We start from the raw sequence: 22060 nt of genomic DNA, 5'->3' as shown, positions 1-22060 counted from the left end.
GAAATGATGATACCATGCCAACTTTCAACCTTTTCAGAGTTTATTTTAAATGCCTTTCAATTTCAGGGTCATTTAGCTCAAAGAATGAATTAATAGCAAACAGAATGAACTACAAAACTTTTATGAAAATAAAAACAATCAATTAAAATATTATGTTATGATCAACTAAAATAAAACTATAATATTCTTCAATAGCAAAAAGAATATAATTTTTGTGACCTAAAATCAAACTATAAGTATTTAATTGTAAGTATAAATAAAAAATAAATAACAAAAAAGAAAAAAAAATATTTTTATAGTAAAGTTATTCATAAACTAGTGATTCACACAAATTTTAAAAAATACAAATTTAAACTATTCAAAATTTTAAAACTAATGGCACTAACAGAAAGTTTATAATTTTTGTGACCTAAAATCAAAAAGAAATCACTAAAAAACTATAAGTATTTAGTTGTAAGTATAAATAAAAAATAAATAGAAAAAAATCTATTTTTATAGTAAAGTTATTCCTAAACTAGTGATTCACACAAATTTTTAAAAATTCAAATTTAAACTATTCAAAATTTAAAACTAATGGCACTAACAGAAAGTCTATAATTTTTGTGACCTAAAAGCAAAAAGAAATCACTGAAAAACTGTAAGTATTTAGTTTTAAGTAGAAATAAAAAAATAAAAAACCAAAAAAATGTAGAAATAAAAAAGAAAAAACCAAAAAATGCCACCTACTGGGGCTCCACGGCCTGAATACGACTAGAAACCCTACATGGGCCAGGATTCAGGCCCGCAGAAGGCCCAATAGGCCCACAGGCAGTAGCAAGTTTAGGCCCGAAAGCCTGCATAAGGGAGGAGCTCGAATGGGGAGGCACACCAGCGCTTATAAACAAGTGCCGGCGCCCTTCAGCTAGCGAAGTGGGACTAAACTTTCGGCCGCGCCAGCGCCAGCACAAGGCCATTGGTCCCGGTTGGAGGCACCAACCGGGACCATAGGGGGGCATTGGTACCGGTTCGTGGCACCAACCGGGACGATTGCCCCCCTATGGTCCCGGTTCGAGCCACCAACCGGGACCAAAGGCCTCTTCTTCCCGCCCTTTCGACTGCTGAAAAGAGACCTTTGGTCCCGGTTGGTGGCACCAACCGGGACCATAGGTAGGCATTCGTCCCGGTTCATGGCACGAATCGGGACCATTGCTCTGGGTATATAAGGTAGCACTTGTGAAAATTTCGCCAACCGCTCCCATTCCCTCCCGACGCCGCCAGGCCGTTCGTCGTCGTCGTCGCCGCCCCGAGCCCGCCGTCGCCCGCCCCCCGTCGCCGTCGCCCCGCGCCGCCGCAGGCCTTCTCCCCGTTGCTGCGTGCGCCGTCGCCAGCCTCCTCCTCGTCGCTGCGTGCGCCATCTCCGGCCCCCTCCCCGTCGCCCCGCGCCGCGTCGCCGGCCTCCCCCGCGTCGTCGCCGGCCTCCTTCCCCGTCCCCGGCCTCCTCCCCGTCGTGCCCCCAGTGAGCTCCCCCCTTCCCATCGATCCCTGTCGCTCTGACCATCACCGCCGCCGCCGCTGCTCTCTGTGTGTGATAAATTTTTTCATATGTGTATATGTATATGCTCATATGTATTTGGATTTGGCTATGTATGTATGTATATGCTCATATGTATGTATGTATGTATGTATATGCTCTCTGTATATGGATTTGGCTATGTACATGCTCTCTGTATATGCTCATATGTATGTGTTCATATAGCATTTTTTTCTATATATGAATTATTTTTTTGTTCATGGATATATGCTAAAGAAAACGAGGGGGGTGATAGATGATGATGAGGGGTCGAGAGGGGGACGAGAGGTCGAGAGGGGTCGAGGGGAGAAAAAAAATGTTATCAGGGACGAGGGTCGTCGAGGGGTCAAGAGAGGGACGAGGGGTCGAGAGGGGTACGAACCGGGACCAATACTCTGTGTATATAAGCAGGACTTAGAAAGAAGAAGAGGAGAGGAAGAAGAGGAGAAATAAATAAGAAGAAGAAAAAAGAAAAAAAAGAAGAGGAGAAGAAGAAAGGATTTTTTATCGGGAACGAGGGTGTCGAGGATCGCCGAGGGGTCGAGGGTCGGGAACTAGGGTAGAGGGTCAAGGGTCGTTAAGGGGTCAAGGGTCGAGGGTTTCAGGGTCAAGGGTTCGAGGGTTCTATAGGGTCGAGGGATCAAGGGTCGAGGTTTCCAGGGTCGTCTAGGGGTCGAGGGTTCCAGGGTCGTCGAGGGTTCGAGGGGTCGAGGATCGCCGAGGGGTCGAGAGAGGTTTCCTAGTGTCAAAGTATTGAAGAAATCCATGGCTTCATCATTAGCCGGAAGTAACCAGGGCATGACGAAGTCCTCCAAAGTTATTTTGGAATGGTGTCCCGGATAGGATAATTTGCCTTTTTGTATGAATTTCAGCAAAGGCCTTCCAAATAACGATATTTGGAAGGTTCTTGCTGAACTTTGTACCAAAAAGCGAATTATCCTATCTAGGACTCCGTTCCAAAATAACTTTGGAGAGCTTCGTACCATCATGCACCTGTTACTTTCGCCTAATGATGAAGACATGGTTTTGTTGAATCCTTTGACACTAGGCAACCTCCCGACCCCTCGGCGATCCTCTCGAACATGAGAGGAAGAAGAGGATCGCCGAGGGGTCGAGGGTTCCAGGGTCGTCGAGGGTTCGAGGGGTTGAGGATCGCCGAGGGGTCGAGAGAGAGAGATTTCCTAGTGTCAAAGTATTGAAGAAATCCATGGCTTCATCATTAGCCAGAAGTAACCAGGGCATGAAGAAGTCCTCCAAAGTTATTTTGGAATGGTGTCCCGGATAGGATAATTTGCCTTTTTGTATGAATTTCAGCAAAGGCCTTCCAAATAACGATATTTGGAAGGTTCTTGCTAAACTTTGTACCAAAAAGCGAATTATCCTATCTAGGACTCCGTTCCAAAATAACTTTGGAGAGCTTCGTACCATCATGCACCTGCTACTTTCGCCTAATGATGAAGACATGGTTTTGTTGAATCCTTTGACACTAGGCAACCTCCCGACCCCTCGGCGATCCTCTCGAACATGAAAGGAAGAAGAGGATCACCGAGGGGTCGAGGGTTCTAGGGTCGTCGAGGGTTCGAGGGGTCGAGGATCGCCGAGGGGTCGAGAGAGAGATTTCCTAGTGTCAAAGTATTGAAGAAATCCATGGCTTCATCATTAGCCAAAAGTAACCAGGGCATGACGAAGTCCTCCAAAGTTATTTTGGAATGGTGTCCCGGATAGGATAATTTGCCTTTTTGTATGAATTTCAGCAAAGGCCTTCCAAATAACGATATTTGGAAGGTTCTTGCTGAACTTTGTACCAAAAAGCGAATTATCCTATCTAGGACTCCGTTCCAAAATAATTTTGGAGAGCTTCGTACCATCATGCACCTGTTACTTTCGCCTAATGACGAAGACATGGTTTTGTTGAATCCTTTGACACTAGGAAACCTCCCGACCCCTCGGCGATCCTCTCGAACATGAGAGAAAGAAGAGGATAAAAAAAGAAGAGAAAGAAGAAAAAAAAGAGGAGAAGAAAGAATAGAGGAGATCTCCTCTATTCTTTCTTCTCCTCTTTTTTTTTCTTCTTCCTCCTTTTTTTTATCGGGAACGAGGGTCGTCGAGGGACATAGATGTAGTGTCGTCGTTGTCGATATATACCCCTCCCGATAGCTTCAACACGTGGGGGGGTCGATATTACCCCCTCCTTGAAGCGTTCTCGAGGCCACTACAAAGTATGTGTGACTGTACGGTACACTTTGGCTATCTTAAAACCTATTTAAATCTGGTCCTGATATAGTACTTTTTAGGTCTTAGTTTGGCGTTTACCAGTAAACCTACATTTACACTCTGCATATGGCAACATGTTTATGTAATTACACTGTGTAAGTGTTTGACTGGTCTCACATCAAAGCATAGTTTGAGACATTTCACTGATGAGCACATACATATATATAAAGTTTGCACATAATCTGTTCAAACCGGGAGGGATACAGGGATTTTTTTTAGATGAGGACAAACCTGCTTGCAAATCCTAGCTCTGCAATTGATTCTACCTGAATGTACTTTAGTAGATCTTCTCTTGTAAAATCCAAACTGTTTTCGAGCCTATACATTTACTTTCCTATTTTTGTTTATGATGCAATACTTATCCTGCAGCCATCTAATATGAAAATTTTATAATAGAAGATGACCTCATTTATATACAGAAAAATGAAAACTGTTGTAACATTTAGAGCATTCCACTTACCGGATTTTAATTCCATGTGCTTGGATGCATATTTGATAAATCATCCAGGCTTTTAGCTGTGGCACCAAGAAATGAAAAAGTATTAGCATCACAAGCCACAAATAAAAAGAAAAACAATCTTATTTGAGAAGATGGGGTGGTAGGACTAACTACAAACCGTACAAGTGCTTTTGGAACGTCCACTCATCTCTGCCTTGATGAGAGATTCAGGATAGGACCAACTACAGTACCGCTCTCTATCCCTTTGCCTTTTTATTTCGTTAGGCTCTGCAATTCATGACACAGTTTAGCAGTTGAGCAACAATCCAGTGACTGCACCACCTGCACATGTTATGTTCTGCAGTTGTGTGACTGCCGATTGTCCGGTAGCCGGCACCTGTGTTACAATGTTACTGCCATCAAGGACGGCAGCAATATGCTTATTTTGCTCGCGGGTTGGACGTTGTCGCTTTAAAATGTCCTCTCTATTTTGTGCATACCGCTCCCTTTCCATTTGATTCTTTATCTCATTACGGTCTAGAAGAACAGATCATAGATCATTATATAGCAATAAAACTGGGCCATATATCATGAAGTTGATCATCATTACCTTGTGATACAGCCAGCTGGGTGTGTGCCCCATTGATATCGGCTGCGGCAATTTTCTTCTGTTTATAGACCTCACGCCGTATCTTATTAATCTCATCCCTATTTTGTGCATACTGCTCTCTATCCCTCTGCCCTTTTTACTTCTTTAGGGTCTGCAATCAATGACACAATTCAATATTTGAGCAACAAAACTGAATCGGGTGCTTGGGTACTGATCATCACCCAAGTGTTGGGTGTTGCTTATATCCTGGCACGGGGTGAGCGTCCCGTCGGGAGTGGTCGGGACCATACAGTCCTTTAACCCTGTGAATGTCAAGAATGTTATCATACAACTGTACCTGAAGGAATAATGCAATATGATGTAGTAGTTGGTAATGCCATTCATCTAGGTCTCTTTCTGGGTGTGTCTTTATTTGTGTTCATATTACTTGTAACTAAAGCATTGGACGAGCTATATGCAGATTGGCAAGGCTTTCAGGTGAGGTCAGTTACATACTGAAGAGCATGCACCTGTGTTGGCGACGAGCTCGTCAGCGCGGCCGTGGACGGGCGCCTCGGCGGCTGCGCCTGTGATGGCGAAGAGCTCGTCGTCGTGGCCGTCGTCGGGTGACTCGGCGGTTGCACTTGTGCTGGCGAAGAGCTCGTCATCGCGGTCGTCGTCCGGTGCCTTGACGTCTGCGCAGGGCAGCGAGCAGCGATGGCGCACGTCAAGCCGGACGCCTGGATTGATCCCCCCCTAATTTAGCAGATTTCTTTCCATATAGTCGAGCAAGTCCATGCGAATTGGACGTGCTGTTTCCTTGTGCGGGGTGGCCTGTTGTGCGGCGGCTTCTTTGCGTGAGGTAGATCGTGGGAGAAGTAGGACGTGGGCGTCTGCCCTGGCAGAACATTTAATCCTGAGCGTTGATTGGTGTGGCAGACCTTTGATGTAATATAGAACATCGGATGTGATTTAGTGGGATTGATCAAACGCCTCTGGTGCTTCTGTGTACACTTTGTGATGTGACTTTAGGAGGATTTATGTTTACTCTTTTAATAGTAGTATAATATAATATAATATAGAACGTCGGATGTGATTTAGTGGGATTGATCAAACGCCTCTGATGCTTCTGTGTACACTTTGTGGTGTGACTTTAGAAGGATTCATGTTTGCTCTTTTAATAGCAGTATAGATTATCCAAAGCTAACTCTAACGTAAACTTGAACCCCTCTTGCAATTTGTTGTCTTTAATCTTTCATAGCTTCACATTTGTTGGGATAACACCTGGTTTGAACTACATGTTCAAACATAACCTCATTGGTTACTAATTTTGTTGGCCAATGCCCGGTTCTTTTGCATTACGGGCTTCTTAGTAATAACTAAATAGTGTTGGTTCCATATAGTATTTATACCGACCGACTTTTCATATATTTTCTGGAATTTTTATCGCGTATTGTAGAAGACACAACAACGCGCGCCACTGAACCATTTTCCAGCCTTATCACACACTAAGTGTTTTTTATCATCGGGTCTTGTATGTGACAGTTTTTTGGCTGTTAGATCATGATGGTTAACATTATAGTGCCAAAATGACGGGCGCAGCAACGCGCGCCATCAATGATCTAGTATCTAAAATAACCGCCGTTTATGCGAAGTTGGGGCAAAAACCTTTTTGACAGTCCCGTAAACTAGCTTTATCTTTAGAGGATCCCGTAAAGAGGTCTTTTCTCCCCGCTGATTTATGAGAAGACGGTCTTCCCATATCTCTTTGGCGGGATTGCAACCACCTGAAACTTCCGCACGCCGACCACAGGAACGCTGCCGCCCCGTCGGAACTTCACCGGAAAGTAAACACGCCGCTATCGCCCGCACAGTAACACCAACCGCTGCCGCCGCCTTGCCCGAGCCGTCGCCCGCCGACGTCACCGACCTCCGCCCCTGCGCCCGCACCACCGCTTGCGCCCGCCGCCATAGCCTCACCAGTGGCCATAGCACCTCCTGCCGGTGTCACTGACCGGTGGGTCCCACCAATTATCTACTTTTTTAATTAAAAGTAAACAAATGCATTTATGGGAAGAATATTAGGGAACTGATAGAAGTTACTTTCGAAAAACTTCCTTTATGTTTTACGGGAAGGCCAAAAAACTACTTTCATGGGAAGATTTCTAAGGGACCTGTTGGAGTTGCTCTAAGGTGGGATGTGAGATAAATATAAAGGGAAGCACTAGAATGAGATGTAAGATGGCCGTTGGATCTAGTACTAGGCCATGCATGGTTCTTTTATTGCTTCCTAATAACTGCTTCCGGTTAATTAGTATGCACGACACCCTCACTAATTAATCCTGAAACATGAAGCCCTCAGATTGCACGCAATCAAAGTTTGATTCCAATTTAAATGGAGATCAATCTGGAAGATCCAATGCCCTGAGAGAGTTAAGCAGTTTTTGTAGAGACTTGCTCACAATAGCCTTCCGCACCGTCTGAGTATTTCTCGGCGGGGCATGGAAGTGGATACACTTTGCCCAGTTTGTGGGCGTAATAATGAGGATGGGGCGTGCATTTTCTTAAGATGTAAACATGTGAACATGGAGGGAGTTGCAGTTGGAGCAAACTAGAATTTAGTTTCTTGATGAGGTGGGTGCGAAGGAGCTAGTCACCAGAATCCTATCACTGCTAGAGGACAAAAGACTCTGGGTGTGGTGGGATACAAGAAACAGTAGAATGCTCTGGGTGTGGTGGGATACAAGAAATAGTAGAACGCCCTAGCAACAGGAGGATGGGGTTTCATTGTCCGTGACAGTCAAGGACATGCGCTTGGGGCAGGCGAGGGATACATGCTGCACGTCTAAGTCCCTCTACATATGCAGAGGCAATGGCGTGTCTTGAGAGCTTGCAGGCTGCCCAGGCATGGGGTATATCAGAAGTCCATGTTGAAACAGATGCATCCCAGCTTGTGCAAGCGCTTTGGTCAGACGACGAAGATATGGCGATAAATGGTGTTATCTTCAAGGAGATTAAATATTTTACTCGGCTAAATTTTATTTTTTTTCCACATTACTTTTTGCCCAAGAGCATGTAATAAAGTTGCCGACGCTCTAGCGAAGTATGGTGCAGGGGCAGGGCCATCATTCCCAGCTTTATGGCCAAATGGTACCCCTGATTTTGTGCAAAACTTGGTAGCCAGCGATTCTGCTGAGCTCTTTGGTTAATGGAATAAATATGATTCCAGTTTCAAAAAAAATTGATTCCAATTTGCTTCTGATTTAGTGCTTCCATCTATGATACCTTCCGGGATTGATACTTTTGTTTTCTTAACTCGATCTATTTCCCACATATGTGCTCCCATAAACTCAATATATTTTGCTTCAACAATAGCCAAAGTAGTTTTTGTCTAACAGAAATTCATTAGGAAATATGTGCCCACTATAAACGTTTACTCTGTATCTTCAATGAAGCAAGAGTTTGTTTCTGGCGACCAGAAAATTTGTTTCCATTGAAAGGAAATTTGCATCAATGGTCAACAATTAAATATGCTTCCACTCAAGCATAAAATGGTTTCCACGGTACCAACTAGATTGTTTTCAAACGAATCCACATAAAAGCCTAATACAATTAAAACAGAAAAAATTAATCTTATCCAAGGTCCATGTCTAAGAGACTAAGGTGTCTAGGAAGTGAGGGCATTCTCTTGGGCCGCGGCTGCACAATAGGGAATGTGTAGGCGAAGGATCACCAATGAAAGTTGTCGCCATTGTGGTGAGAGCAAGCAGCAGGGCTGCCGATGTAACCGATTGACCACTTGGTTTCATGGTTGCGTGAGCTAGAGCTCACACACCCTAGCATGTGCCGCAATGCGTCCATGTTGTTTAGTCGGTGGAGTACTTAGGAAAACGCCATCCTCAAGGGCGGCCTTAATCGCGGTCTCCCCCTTGTCTCCACCACCTCCTCCACTGCCTTGAGATCGACACCGGCAACATAGTGAGGAGGGGACAATATGACATGCTTAAGAAACTAGTGATACGTCACTACACCATAACACTTAATTGGGGGCTATTAACTGCCGGGAGAAGTATGTGAATAAGAGTAAAAGATCTGCCGGGAAGCTCGTTATTGCCAGTAGAAATACTTCAGGTCAGAAAAACTGCCGGTTAGAACTTTAACAACAGGGGCACAGAAACTGCCGGGAAGTGTGTCCACGTACAAGGGCTTATTTTCTGCCGGAAGAAGTAAAGCACGGCCCATTTTCTGCCGGGGACAATGTCTTTGGCGCCACACCAAAATGTTCTGGGCCGCGAATCAACCTGTCGTGGTTGAGATGGTTAGGCGGACAGTGGTATCCCCAATCCACCAGGGTTCAAATTTTGGTGCTCGCATTATTCGTGAATTTATTTTAGGATTTTCGGCGATGCGCTTTCAGTGGGAGGAGACGTTCCCGTCGACGACGAGGCGCCTACGGTGGCTTCGTAAATCTCAAGATGATATGCCGACTCAGTCTCTCGAAGGTGCTCATAGGGGTAGGGTGTGTGTGCGTTCATAGGGGTGAGTGTATGCGCGTGTATATGAGCGCCTGTGTCTGTACTGATGATAAAGAAAAATGTTCTGGGCCGAAGCGCACGCAAGCAAAGGCAAGCCCGCGAGAGGCTAAAATTTCGGCACGTACCCTTCCAAAAATAAAAAAACGCGGCCCCAATCTCTCAAATCGACCCATCCTCCAAATCACCCCAAATCGACTCGTCCTGCCCTCACTCGACCGCCATCACCCCCAATCGCGACGTGCCCTCGCCGCCGCTGCCGCCGCCAACCACCGCATACCCCGCCTGCGCCCCAACCACCGCCAACCACCCTCCACCCTGGCGTGGCCACTGCCGCCTTCGCCCCCAACACTCCACTGCAGTCTGCAGCGCCACCGAGGGCCGAGCACCCAACTGACATAGATCTAAGCCGCCGCTGACCGGACCCGTGGCCGAGCCACTCCACCGCCGACCACGCTCCTCTGCAGAATGCTCCATCGCTACAACTGTACTCCGTGATCTTCCTCTCCCAAGGACTTGTCACCCCAGCAGCGAACGGGGCCGCCTCCTCCACGTTCTCTCCCCCATGCAGCGGGAAGTCCGTCCCCTCCCGCGAGAAGCTCTGCCTCCTCAACATCCTCTCCCGATGGTAGACTTCTGTCCTGATTTTTTTTGTTACTGATGTTTACGCTGAACTTGTTTATGATGGTAGCTCTCCCACGTTTTGTCTTACTATCGTTATAATCTTTGATTTATTTACAGTGCATTTTTTAAGGCGATGTTACAATTAGGAATTCCTTTCCAGCCTACTGGTCAAACAGGTCCAGTTTACCTCTCAAGAAATTTGGCAACTAGTTGAAGCGTAGTATCTTGATAATCAACTAAAATTGTCCACTAGGATGACTTTTTCTCACCATTTAAAATTGATAATCAACTAGCAATGTACAACTAGAATCTAAGCAATGCTACTTTTACTCACTCCTTCAAAAAATGTTACTTGTACTGAATTTATCGGGTATTATACTGTGTATAAATAAGCGTAGTATCTTGCGGATTGTTATGTAGATGGTTTGAAAACTTCTTTCTGGGTAATTTAGAGAAGTCAAAGCACTGAACGGCATGTCATAGATGATTATAGCAGGCCTTTAGATCCAAGGACAATGACAATTGGTGATTAACAAGTGCATACCTTAGAGTTGTTAACACCTGGCTAAGTTTTTTAGTCGACCTTCAGAGCTCATTTTAATTTGAGATGAAACAAAACTAGTTATTTTAAGCCTTCAGCCCGCTTGCTCTGTCCACCTAGCTAAATTGTTTGATTCCTCAAAGTAGTAGCTTGTTTTTTTTGTGAAATCTGATTTGTGGACAGAACAAATGTTATTTTTTATTATATAGATAACTATATTCTCATGGATGATGTAGCACATGGCCATGCAAAGCTTCTGTTCTTAAGATTAAATTTACCTATCATGGTTGATTGCTTAACAATATGCTTCTATGTTTGCAGCTGTAAGTTGATAAGTCTGTGGCAAAAGAAGCAACGCGACCACAAGCAAACTGAGGAGGTAATATTCATATTTCTCTTGGCTATTGCTAAGTGATACTATTTCTATGTTTTTGCTGTGTTTATTTGTTCCATTTGATTTGTCTCCTATGCATATTATTTAGGATGTAACTTTTTTACCTTCAATTGTTTGTTGTACAGTCCCCTGGTTCTTTAGTTTTGATATAATTTGTACTATCTTATAATGGTTCATTTGAACTGTAGTGAAGTAGATAGGTGCTCGCATGTTAGTCGCCTTTGATGACATTTTGACTTGGTCTTTCCTCTACTTCAAGTACCTCTACTTTGAGCACGTTGCTCAATCCAAGGCAAGTTCTTTATCCAATTTTCTCCTTACAAATAATGTCTAATATTTTGAACAATTACACTGTGTTATCTGTTATGTGCATGTGGGGGAGAGGATGTGTACGGATCTGACGAGCAGCAAGATTACAGGGGTGGATATATGTCTGCAGTAGAGCTCCTATTTGAGCCTAATGCACTATGATGCGGTGGCTAGTACTCTGGTCTGAGTCATGTTCAGGTCATATGCATCTCCTTTATTCTTTACTTCACTGTTGTGTTGTCTGGTTCAATTTGAAGCTTGTTCTTCCCCAATGAATTTCTAGAGAGTTCATCTGCCTTGATCTGCCCGGTCAGGCTACCGGCTGCCACATGGGAGGCCCGACGCCCCCGTCCCCTCGAGTTCTGGTCCCGCCCCCTCGAGCATATCTGTGCCCCCTTGATCTGGCCCATGTAGCCGATCCTCAGCGGCGCCAAAATATTGTAGCGTGCCCATCTGTTCGAGCAAAGGACAACTAGCTAGCCAAGCAGTCAGTATTGGTGCAATTTGCTGATGGCCCGTTGCTTGCACGCGGCGCTCTAAGGCCCTCGTGAAATCAAACAAAAAAACAGAAAAAACGCATCACTCAGTCTCAGGGTGGAGCAAAAGAAAAACCCGCATCGCTCAGCCATTTTTGCTACCGATTAACTCACGTATAAACAGATAATCCTACAGTAGTAGGTATATAAACGGATAATCCGACAATAGTGAGAACTGGACTGAAAGTTATTGTAATATCTTATTATTAGAAAAAAGTTTTATGTTGGCTGTTAGAGTTACAGAGGACCATTCCATGATTTAGATTTAATATGCTGCCGATGGAAAATAGTTGAACTGATAGTGTTTTGCATATCTGAGCCACATACATTGTCCAAAAAATATAGGACAACAAGTCCAAATTATAAGTGACCCAGGGAGGATAAAGTGACATGGATGACTGATTAGAAGATGCAATGGCAGTGGGCGTGATGGATGAAAAAGAGCAGAGTGTTAGAAGAAATAATGAGGTGATAAGGTCTCGAAATGTTCATTATCTCATGGAAGTTATTAATGTGCTATGTAGCCAAAAGGTTAACAAACATATATATGTGCATGTACTCTAGGTTGGCCATTTGAAACGTGTTCAAGAACATGTTATTAGTTGGTAATAATTATAGTTCATTGTTTATTAATAAATTTCATTGCTGCAGTGTACTCCTTTTGATGAACTCTGATAGTGATTATTGCCTGTCCACGTACAGATAATTTTAGGGCTTCAGAATTTTGACAGGAGCAATGTTGGATCTGCTGTCACAGATGTACATACAGTGTGGTACACTTTTTTCATGCTCTATTACTGTATAGCTCTTCCACATATATGAAATAATGTTGAAGTTCTGATTTCGGTTGATGGACGACAAGTGAATGATGTAAATGAAACATTCATGGACATGAGTTTCTTGAAACATATCTGAATTGTAGTTTTGAGTTCTTCGTATGTTACATAGGGAAGTAGAAGAAAAATTGGTTATATCATGTGTTAGGGGATGTTCTATGTGCAGCTATCTATTCCTAAATTGGTCCAAGACTTCATTTTCTTCAAGCATGAATAAGAAGAAACAAATAAAATGGCGAGTGGACAGACTGATCCTGTGTTGCTGCTGATGCTACTTCTTTTCCTGTCATCATCTTTGCTGACCCTCCTCTACACGCTATGCTGATGGTGGTGGTGCTGCTGCCGAGCTGCGCCTCCTCTTCTCATAAGAGTCGTTCTTTTGCTGATAGATAGAAGCACTAGATTGTGCCTTTATTAGTCGCATATTTATATTTAGCAAGTGATTATTTAGCATGCAGATGCACTTTGGACTAACCTGGAATCTCACTTTACTTTTTTCAGCTCAACATTATAAAGAAAGCCTTGAACACATCTCATGAAGGCTTGACAAGATCTTGAAGTGTTGGAGGTTTGGCAAGATCTGCAAGGCGTCCATACTTGGTTTTTTTTTTACTCATTTGGTGTTTGTTTCAGCACATAAGCTGATGTATGCTCATTTTGGATGTGTAGCACATCTAGAAACATGTCCATTTTTTCTTTTGTGGCACAACATCCTTAATGCATCCAGAAACATGTATTTGGTCGCTTATCAAATGAAGCTTAAGGTTTTGGATGTGGCTATTATGTAACTTTGATTGAAAACTAAGTATATATGAGCTGTGATATCTGTCCTAATTGTCCGAACATACTGAATGTATATTAAATTATGGATAAGCTGCGTAGAATTTTTTTTAGTGAAATCAATGTGATGGCATGTTAACTGCCGGGTTAACATGTTTCTGCCAGCAGATTAATTGCCGGTGACTAGTTCCCGTGTCATGATCAATCTGCCTGGAGGAACATAACTGCCGGCAAATAAAATAGACAGACAAACTGCCGGGACAAGTAATCCCTGGCAGCCGTGTTTGTGGCAGTTCTATCTGCCGGGAGAAATTTCCTCCCGGCAGTTTATCTGCCGTCTTTAGTGCATTCTCCCGGCAGAATACATGTTGTTGCATCCGTGCTGTGGTGTAGTGCGTGGTTGGCATTGTTCGGCGCAAAGCATCTGCACACCACGAAGCAACGATTTGATCTATCACAACATACATGATAGGCAATGGAAGCATAATAATATTGAGATGAAGAGAAAAATATATGTTGTAGGGAACATATTCACAACATGAAAGTAGGAAGCATGGCTTACACAAAAAGCAATGAGTCAATCTTTCACACCATGCATGCAGCTTTCTTTAAATTTAAATGGTGTTTGCTTTGTTACAGTATGTTTCAGTTGTTCTTCTCAACTGAGAATGTCTGCCCATGTCCAGGTTTGGCTACTGGAGTTCTGAATCTCGCCATTTTCGCTCCTCAGGTTGACCCTTATACCTAGAATGATCTCTTGTGTCATGCATAGTCGCTGAACATGTCCTGACCTTTACGACTGTCGACCGCATTCTACTTTGCAGATAGTAGTGTCACTCGGAGCAAGTCCATGGGACAAGCTTTTGGGGGGAGGGAACGTCCCTGCCTTCGCCCTGGCCTCGGTCTTCTCGCTGGCAGCCGGAGTGCTCGCGGTGATCAAGCTGCCCAAGATGTCGAACAACTACCAATCCGCCGGCTTACACATGGGCTGAACCTCGGAACCCAGAGCCCGAAGCCTGCTGCTGTGTGATGTTCAGTGCCAACACTGCTAAACCTCACCCTCATTTTGACATTCGTTTACATATGGAGATGATCCCCCCCCCCCCCCCCCCCCCCCCGTTAGATACACAGTAATAAGATTAAAGATGAGATAGAGATTAGGACAGAGAGGTACTTTTTAGGCTTGTGTGTATACAAGTGTCCCAACTTGTAAAAGATGTACACTTTTTTATACTGTATATTATTGAAGATTGCAAAACTGAACTGGAAAAAAAAAACTCATCAAAAAATCAAATTGAATACAGACATCTAGCCATAGATGTGTTCCAATTTTGAAAGCTCAAGCATCAGACAACTCAATTGAAACTAATGAAATGGGTGTGTATAGGTCTCAGTCGATTGAGACTTAACTAAATTTCAGTCAAGTGCATATAGTATATGGAAAACGCTTAAATCCATCTGGCTGATTTCTAGGAGAGAAATCAGCCGCCTCGTCTGCATGCCATGCGTCCACTCACGTTGTGCATGGCTCGGTGAACTGCCCAGCACCACGTACCGCATCTTTCTCCTCAACAAATCTTATCCTCACGTGCTTCTTCCTCCCGCTCGTACTTTCTTTTCCACACGAACGCCATGGCTTCTGCTAGCTCTGTGTGACCCGTCTCCTCCTCCTCCTGATCGGCGTTTGTAAGACGGCCTAAGGCTTTTGCTGCAAGCCTATCGTGGGTGAGCGCAGGGCTGCGAAGGCCGCCGGGGCTGCGATGGTGGCGCTACCGCGTGCAAGGCGTGCTGCGAGAGGGCGTCAACGTGGTCACCAGGTTGCAGTATCATCCTTGCTGCAAGGGGTCGCACGTGCTCTGATGGAGCTCCATCGAGCTGCACGATGTGGGATGGAGCTACAATGGAGCTTCATCGGTGCTATGATGAAACACTCGCTGGACTGCCGAAATATCTCCGGCAATGTTGCATTACCGACGCTGCGATGGAGCATCGTTGGGGCTACCGGGACATCGCCGGTGCCGCAATGAAGCATTTGTCGGACTGCCAGAACATCACCGGTGCTGCAACCGAGCATCATCGGCGCCCTGATGGTGCATCGTCGGACTGCCGGGACATCGCCAGTGCTCCGATGAAGCATTTGTCGGACTGCCGGAACATCACCAGCACTGCGATGGAGCATCGTCGGGCTGCCGGGAAATTGCCGGTGCTCCAATGAAGCATTTTTTGGACTGCCGGAACATCACCGGCGCTGCAACCGAGCATCACTGACGCTCGATGGAGCATCGTCGGGCTGTCGGGACATCGCCGGTGCTGGAATGAAGCATTTGTCGGACTACCAGAACATCACCGGCGCTGCAATGGAGCATCACCGACGTTGTGATGGAGCATCGTCGGGCTACCGGAACATCGCCGGTGCTCCAATAAAGCATTTGTCAGACTGCCGAAACATCATTGCGCTGCAACGGAGCATCACTGGTGGTGCAATGGAGCATCATCGGGCCGTGGGAACACCGCCGGTGCTGCAACAGAGCATCGCCGAGTCGTCGAAGCATCATCGGCGCTGCAATGGAGCATATGCGGATGGTCGGAGCATCGCCGGTGCAGTAATGGAGCATCAAATGGTGCCTGAAGGGGTGATCACAGTAGAGGCGTTGCTGCAACCTCGGAGCTCGTCGGCGCTACTGACGTGGTCAATGTATGCCAAGCTCCTCGGCCGTTTTGTTGTGAGGTGACGAGCTACTGTGGTCGCTGCAGCCTGAGGGTTGCAGCTGGTGCTCGCCGGCGAAGTGCTGCTCTGGGTAGAGTTACGTGTGTGTGACAATGCGTTGCTGTCTGGAGGCTGCGGGGAGACGTGCAAGTTGGGTTTGAAGTCATGGCATGGTCGAGTCTCAGCGAATCCAGCGGCCCAAACCATACCATATTGACTCAAATCAACGGTGGGTGAGGCGGCTTATTTCCCACTAGCATCATCCGGATGACACCTAGCAGGCGCCATATAGTATATGCAGAGAAAAAAAACTGAAAATAATTTTTTTGTATGAATCTCAGTGCAAGATCAGTGGAATATTACATCAGCTAAGACATAATGAAGTCTAAATCGACTGAGACTTAGCAAACTGTAATGAAATTTGCCGACATAATCTAAGTTTGTTCACACAATCAACGGAATTGAAACAAAAGATTACTAAAAGCTAATGAAAAAAAATCCAATCGAAGCCTCATGCTAGAAGCAATTTATCGTATTAGTCGCTGTAGAAGCTACTTGTGTTCTTCTTGCCATCCTTTGATCTTCTTGTTCCTCCGCCTGCGCCGGTCGGCCTCCTCCAGCGTGTCCACCCGCTCGGCCAGGGCCCCGATGAGCGCGCACTGCTGCGCGCTCTGTTCGCACAGCGCCGTCACCATCTCCATCAGTTTCTTCGCGTCCAGCCTGTTGGTGGTCACTGTCTTCTTCTCCTCCTGTGCCTGTTCTTGCTGCTGCTGGGCTTTGGGTGGTGCAGGGTCCTCCTCGCCGGTGAAGACGTCGCTGTCCCCCGTCGCCACCATCTCCCACTCGCCTTCCGCCTCCGAGGCCTTCTCGCCTTCCGCCACCAGTTCGGTCTCGGTCTGCCCGGCCTCGTCGACGACGACGGGACTCGCCGCATTATCCTCCATCGCCGCGGTGTCGGTTGCCTCGGCAACCAGAAAATCCGACGCAGTATTGTCCTCAACCGGCAGATCCGGCTCCATCCCGCTCTCTGCTTCTTCCTCTGCATCCTGAACTTCCGGCGCATCGGCGGTCACCACCGCAGGGGCGTCCTCGAGCGCGTCAACAGCGTCCTGGAGCGCGAGCACGCGCCTGGTGACCCGCCTCCGGTACTCCCGGGCGCCACGCACGCCGTCGAGGCGCAGCAACAGCCGCATGAGCTCCTCGGCGTCGTGGAAGAAGGCATCGGCGGCAGCGGGGCGGTGGTAGTAGGGATCGTAGCTGTAGGGCGAGGCGGGGTAGCCATAGCCGTAGTCGTATGGGTCGTAGCCAAAGAACGCCATTGATCCGTGGCAGAGATTGGGAGAGATCGATCTAGGTGGTTGTTGACCTTATGTTGGGATTCTGTTGTTGACGGCCGAGCAGAGGGTATTTGTAGAGGGACGAACACGGTTCGAGGAGTCGGAATATTCTGGATAATGCTTGGGGAAGGGGCTCGAAGCATCGGGAATATAGCGCCGTACCAGGGCCGGCCCATATATAGGAGCGAAAATATTAGAGGAGGTGCGCTGACCCTTTCAAACAAGAAAACTCGAACGTGTCGTTTGGTTCCAAGGGATGAGAAAACCATGTCGTTTGGTCCGCTGTGTACGTGGACCTTGTCCACATCCTTTGTTCATCTCAGTAAATTCATAGATCATCCATAGTGTTCATTTACTTACCTCTAGACTCTAGTATTTCCCACATTTCTTGGTTTCAAATATTGCATGCATTTTTCCCACATATATCCCTCGAATCACATCTTCATTTCTATTTTTTAAACAGATCTTTCTAATTTAAATATTTTTTAATGTCCCTACTTTTCCGGGTTTTAGTTGCATGAGGCCTTGTACAATGGGAGGTGCTTCGAGAGATGCTTAGAAAAATAAACCGGGGTTTTTGAAACACCGGCGCCTATTTCTACAGGAAGCGTCTCTCCTGTACAAATAAGCACTGGTGCTTAAGAAAAATATAGTTTATTTCTTTAATCACCTCCCCTAAGCACCTTTCATTGTACAGGGCCTGAGATGTCAAGTTTGGTTTTTCCTGACTTGTCGCCATGCCATCTACTTTTGTGGCTCAAACCACCTTTTTATGTGCGCCCTAGGCAAAACCGCCGTAGCGTATATATGCTATAAGAGGAAATAAGTTAGTGATACCTAAAATACAAGAAATGCTAACAGGGGAAAGTTTTGGACCAGATCCCAAGCTCAACATGTGGCTATGATTGCTACATCCACAAGATTGTTGCATGGGACAACACTATTCTAATCCCAGGATTAGAATAGTTATTTGGATCACAGCAGCCCCTATAAGGGCCCGACAGGGCCCTCCCGAACTCCTGAAGTGCCGCCGGCCCGACCAACGGGATCCCGAGGCCGCCCTGACAAGATCCACCAGACCCCCCCATCCCGATCCGAGCCGCCCCAGCCCCCCTCCTCGCGGCTCCTACCCTCGATCCCCGCCCCCCCGTTGTTCGCCGCCCTCTCCAGCTCCTCGCCGGCCGGATCCGGCGCCTCCCCTCCATCTCAAGCTCCTCGCCGACCGGATCCGGCGCCACCCCTCCGTTGCCACCTCCTCTCCAACAGCAGGCGCGGGTGAGCGAGCGACGGCGGACGCGGGCGCGAGGGAGCCCGCGTTGCCTGGAGCCGGCGAAGCCGCCGGATTTCTGAGACGAACGGTCGCCATGGACTTCCGGAAGCCTCCTCCTCGGTCCATCCTCACCGCCCAGCGGATTAGAAGAGCAGATGACGGCCCCGACGCAAGCTACGGTGAACGTCACGGCTAAGGAAGCATCTCGGCGGCGGAGGCCGCATCAGCGACGCCTTCAAATCTACTAAAGGTAGATGAACTTCCTCACTCTGCTTGCCTTCTCCTTCAATCTTGCCTTGCCTGACCTTCTTTCTTCGTGCAGATGAACTTCGCGCCCTTTGCAAGACAAGGATTGCCATGCAATTCCTCTCCTAGCTCCCCGACGAATTGCTCTCAAGGTGGCCTATCTACTGCTGGAAAAAGGTTGGCCGAACTTCTAGCCAGGGTATGGTTGAACTCCCTTCTGCCTATTATTTTCTTATAGCCATGTGAAGTTCTGGTAGTGTGAAAAGCCATGTGAAGTTCTGGCAGTGTGTGAGCCTCAGTCCAGGCTACAAAACAATAGAAAATCTACCTGCATTCACATGTGAAAAGCCATGTGAAGTTCAACTAGTAAGTGAGCCTCCGTCCAGGCTACAAACAGAAGAACCCTTGCCTGCATTCACATGTGAAAACCCATATGAAGTTCAACTAGTAAGTGTGCTAGAGTTCAGGTCGGTACGTAGTTGGTTGTGTGCAAAAAATAAAAGGAAAAGAGATACATATGATCACATGAAGGTCAGGTTGGTATGCACTAGTGGTTCAAGCATTCAAAGTCATGAAGGTTCAGTCTTTTTTTTACTATAGACAGTATTTCCCCTTTGCAAACAAGAAGTTCAGGGTGTCGACAGTGCTCAGTTCAGGTACATATAAGTAATCATATAGTGTAGAATTAACAGAATGTGAGGTTCATTCTATGAAGGGTGCTAAGTTCAGGTACAAAAGTATTGGCAGATGCTCAGCTCAGTTAAGAGTGTGATGCCTGTCCTAGGGGAAAAATATGTACATGAACACCACTTTTATATCAGAAGTTCGGGCTGCAAATAATGCTAAGTTCAGTTACAAAGGTATAGGCAGATCTAACTTGTGTGCTAATAAACATTTTTTTTCTTTTATGTCAGCAAGACGAGAGACGAATGAAGAAGCTTAGAAGTTCCCAGCACCAAGTACACAATCCTAAGCCTGTACGCGTTGCACCACCCACTCAATGGGTCACACCACAAACGCACCAACATCATTGCCAACCTGCTCTAGTCCAAAAATGGATGACACCCGAAACACATGGAAACTTCCAAGATGCTGGGTCACAGCACTATCCGCACAACTTTGTGCCTCCACCTAATTGGGTGACGCCGGAAATCCCCCGCGGATTCTTTGTATCCACCAGCAGACTCCAAAGCACGCCCATGGAGGAGGGGTTAGCTCAAGTCCTGCGTGTAACTCTGGAGGTTATGCTGGTGTGCCTCATCAATGGCAAAGCGAAGCAACTAAACATGATCCCAGGACAAATCCAACAGGAACACACACACACGGAGGAGAGTGCTCTGCACACTACCACTGTTGGATCCTGCTGCTACTGCTACAAGTCAGAATTGTACGGGACATAAGGTATATGGATTGCTTCACAAAACAAAAGAGCAAACCAATACTAGGATGGCAATACCTCCACAACCACCTCAAGCAAAAAAGACACAAACAAGAGAGAGGCCATCTTCAGCCCTCCGTACTCCTCGTGATCCACTCCTGCATCCTGCTACGATTACTCCGCCGTGTCCCATCCCAGAGGGACAGCATCAGACTCCGGTGGAGTTGCGATCATACACGCACGTAAGTGAAACAAAAATATTTATATACGCATCTTGTATTATCTGCAAATTTTCTGCTCCCTCCATGATAAGACATTCATAGACTGCATTTTAACGTGCCGTTTGGATTATTTTTTCTTTTTCTGCAGATGTCGGATCTCCCGGATTATCTAATACGAAGACTAAAGATGCGATTCCAAGATGTAGAGAAAGCAAGGGAATTTTATAACAGATACGCCATTTTGGAATTAGGAAGACGGGAGGGAATGACAATCACAAGTATTTTGTTTGCGCGTTCTAAGGAAAACACACAACTTCTGTTTCAGAGGCTGACAGGCAGCGAAACAAAACATCGCAGAGGACAGGCTGCAAAGCAATAATGAGGGTGAAGGTGCAGGAGGATAACACATGCGTGGCAGTGGACATTGAGTACAATCATAATCACCAACTCATGCAAACTGACGACATGCTGGTATTCTTGCACTCACGCAAGAATTATGACCCCACTATTTTGGAGTACGTAAAGCTCCTGCAGTACCATGATGTCAAGCACACAACAATCATGTCCATGCTGTCTGAAAATGAAGATGGGAGCTACTTCCTAAGCATGACCGGACGAGACCTACTAAACCAGTAAGTATTCAAACATCCACATACTGCAATGTACATAGCATCCTAAGTCATAACCCTTTGCTAGCAAAAATAACAAATGCATGTTTGCATGTAATTTGCAGGAAAGCCATGAATTCAAGGAAAGATGATTTGGATGATGTATTGAAACTTGTTTCATTCTTCAAATACATGAAGGCAATCAATGATGAGTTTTTCTATGACATACAAGTAGACAAGGACAAGTCAATTAAAAACATTTTCTGGTCCAATGCAAGCTGCCGAGGAGCGTATCAAGACTTTGGTGATTGCATAACATTCAACACAACTTACAAGACCAACAGGTTTCATATGCCTCTGGGAGTGTTTGTTGGAACAAACCATCACTTGCAGTCAACAATATTTGTTGTTGCCCTGATCAGAGACGAAGATGCAAAGTCATTCAAGTGGCTGTTCGATACATTTGTATAGTGCATGAACAACAAGCACCCAACTTGCATTCTAACAGGTGGGTTCAAAAAAACTCTACAAGTTTCATCATCTTTTCAGCCTATGGGTCTGTACTGGGTATATTTGGTTTTATCTGAAATAATGTAAAGCAAGCAGTTCAACCAATGTTAGCACAGAAGTCCAACTAACAGTACAAAGAAAGCAAAATTACCTATCAAATGTTTAGGAAAAAATTAGTTATGAATGTGAAGTTCAAATACAGGAATCATAGAAGTTCAAAGGACAAAAGGTGTAAGAAAAAATATATGTAACATGTTCAGAAAAATATAGTTATTTATGTGAAGTTCAACCACTGGTACCACGTAAGTTCAAGAACACTGCTTTAAGAAAATTTTGAGTGTGACACTACTAGGTAGTCCTACTGCTACATGTGAAGTCAA

General features: G+C 45.7%; 1 protein-coding gene, 1 long non-coding RNA gene and 1 pseudogene across 2 annotated transcripts; 2 read left to right on the top strand and 1 right to left on the bottom strand.

Annotated features, from left to right (window-relative positions):
- Nucleotides 1-9537: 9537 nt before the first annotated feature.
- Nucleotides 9538-13401, top strand: LOC125538775 (uncharacterized). Its single transcript, XR_007296510.2, has 5 exons — nt 9538-10011; nt 10870-10927; nt 11131-11449; nt 12490-12560; nt 13125-13401. It is a non-coding gene; the product is annotated as an uncharacterized LOC125538775 (long non-coding RNA).
- Nucleotides 13402-16422: 3021 nt separating this feature from the next.
- LOC125538764 (uncharacterized) lies at nt 16423-17514 on the bottom strand (annotated as a pseudogene).
- A 3426-nt stretch (nt 17515-20940) lies between these two features.
- Nucleotides 20941-21641, top strand: LOC147992596 (protein FAR1-RELATED SEQUENCE 5-like). The gene is made up of 2 exons (XM_087539082.1): nt 20941-21194; nt 21296-21641. Exons 1-2 carry the CDS (start codon nt 20941-20943, stop codon nt 21639-21641), a joined length of 600 nt encoding a protein of 199 aa, XP_087395208.1.
- Nucleotides 21642-22060: the final 419 nt, after the last annotated feature.

This window comes from Triticum urartu, chromosome 1A (genome assembly GCF_056163025.1).
Source record: "Triticum urartu cultivar PI428250 chromosome 1A, HENAU_Tu73, whole genome shotgun sequence".
NCBI lineage: Eukaryota > Viridiplantae > Streptophyta > Magnoliopsida > Poales > Poaceae > Triticum > Triticum urartu.
The sequence above is the reverse complement of the archived record's forward strand: the minus strand, read 5'-3'. Positions and strand labels throughout refer to the sequence as shown.

Coding starts and splice junctions, on each gene's coding strand:
- LOC147992596 (XM_087539082.1), top strand. CDS start 20,941: ATGAGGGTGAAGGTGCAGGAGGATAACACATGCGTGGCAGTGGACATT. Junction 21,195..21,295: donor GGACGAGACCTACTAAACCA/GTAAGTATTCAA, acceptor TGTAATTTGCAG/GAAAGCCATGAATTCAAGGA.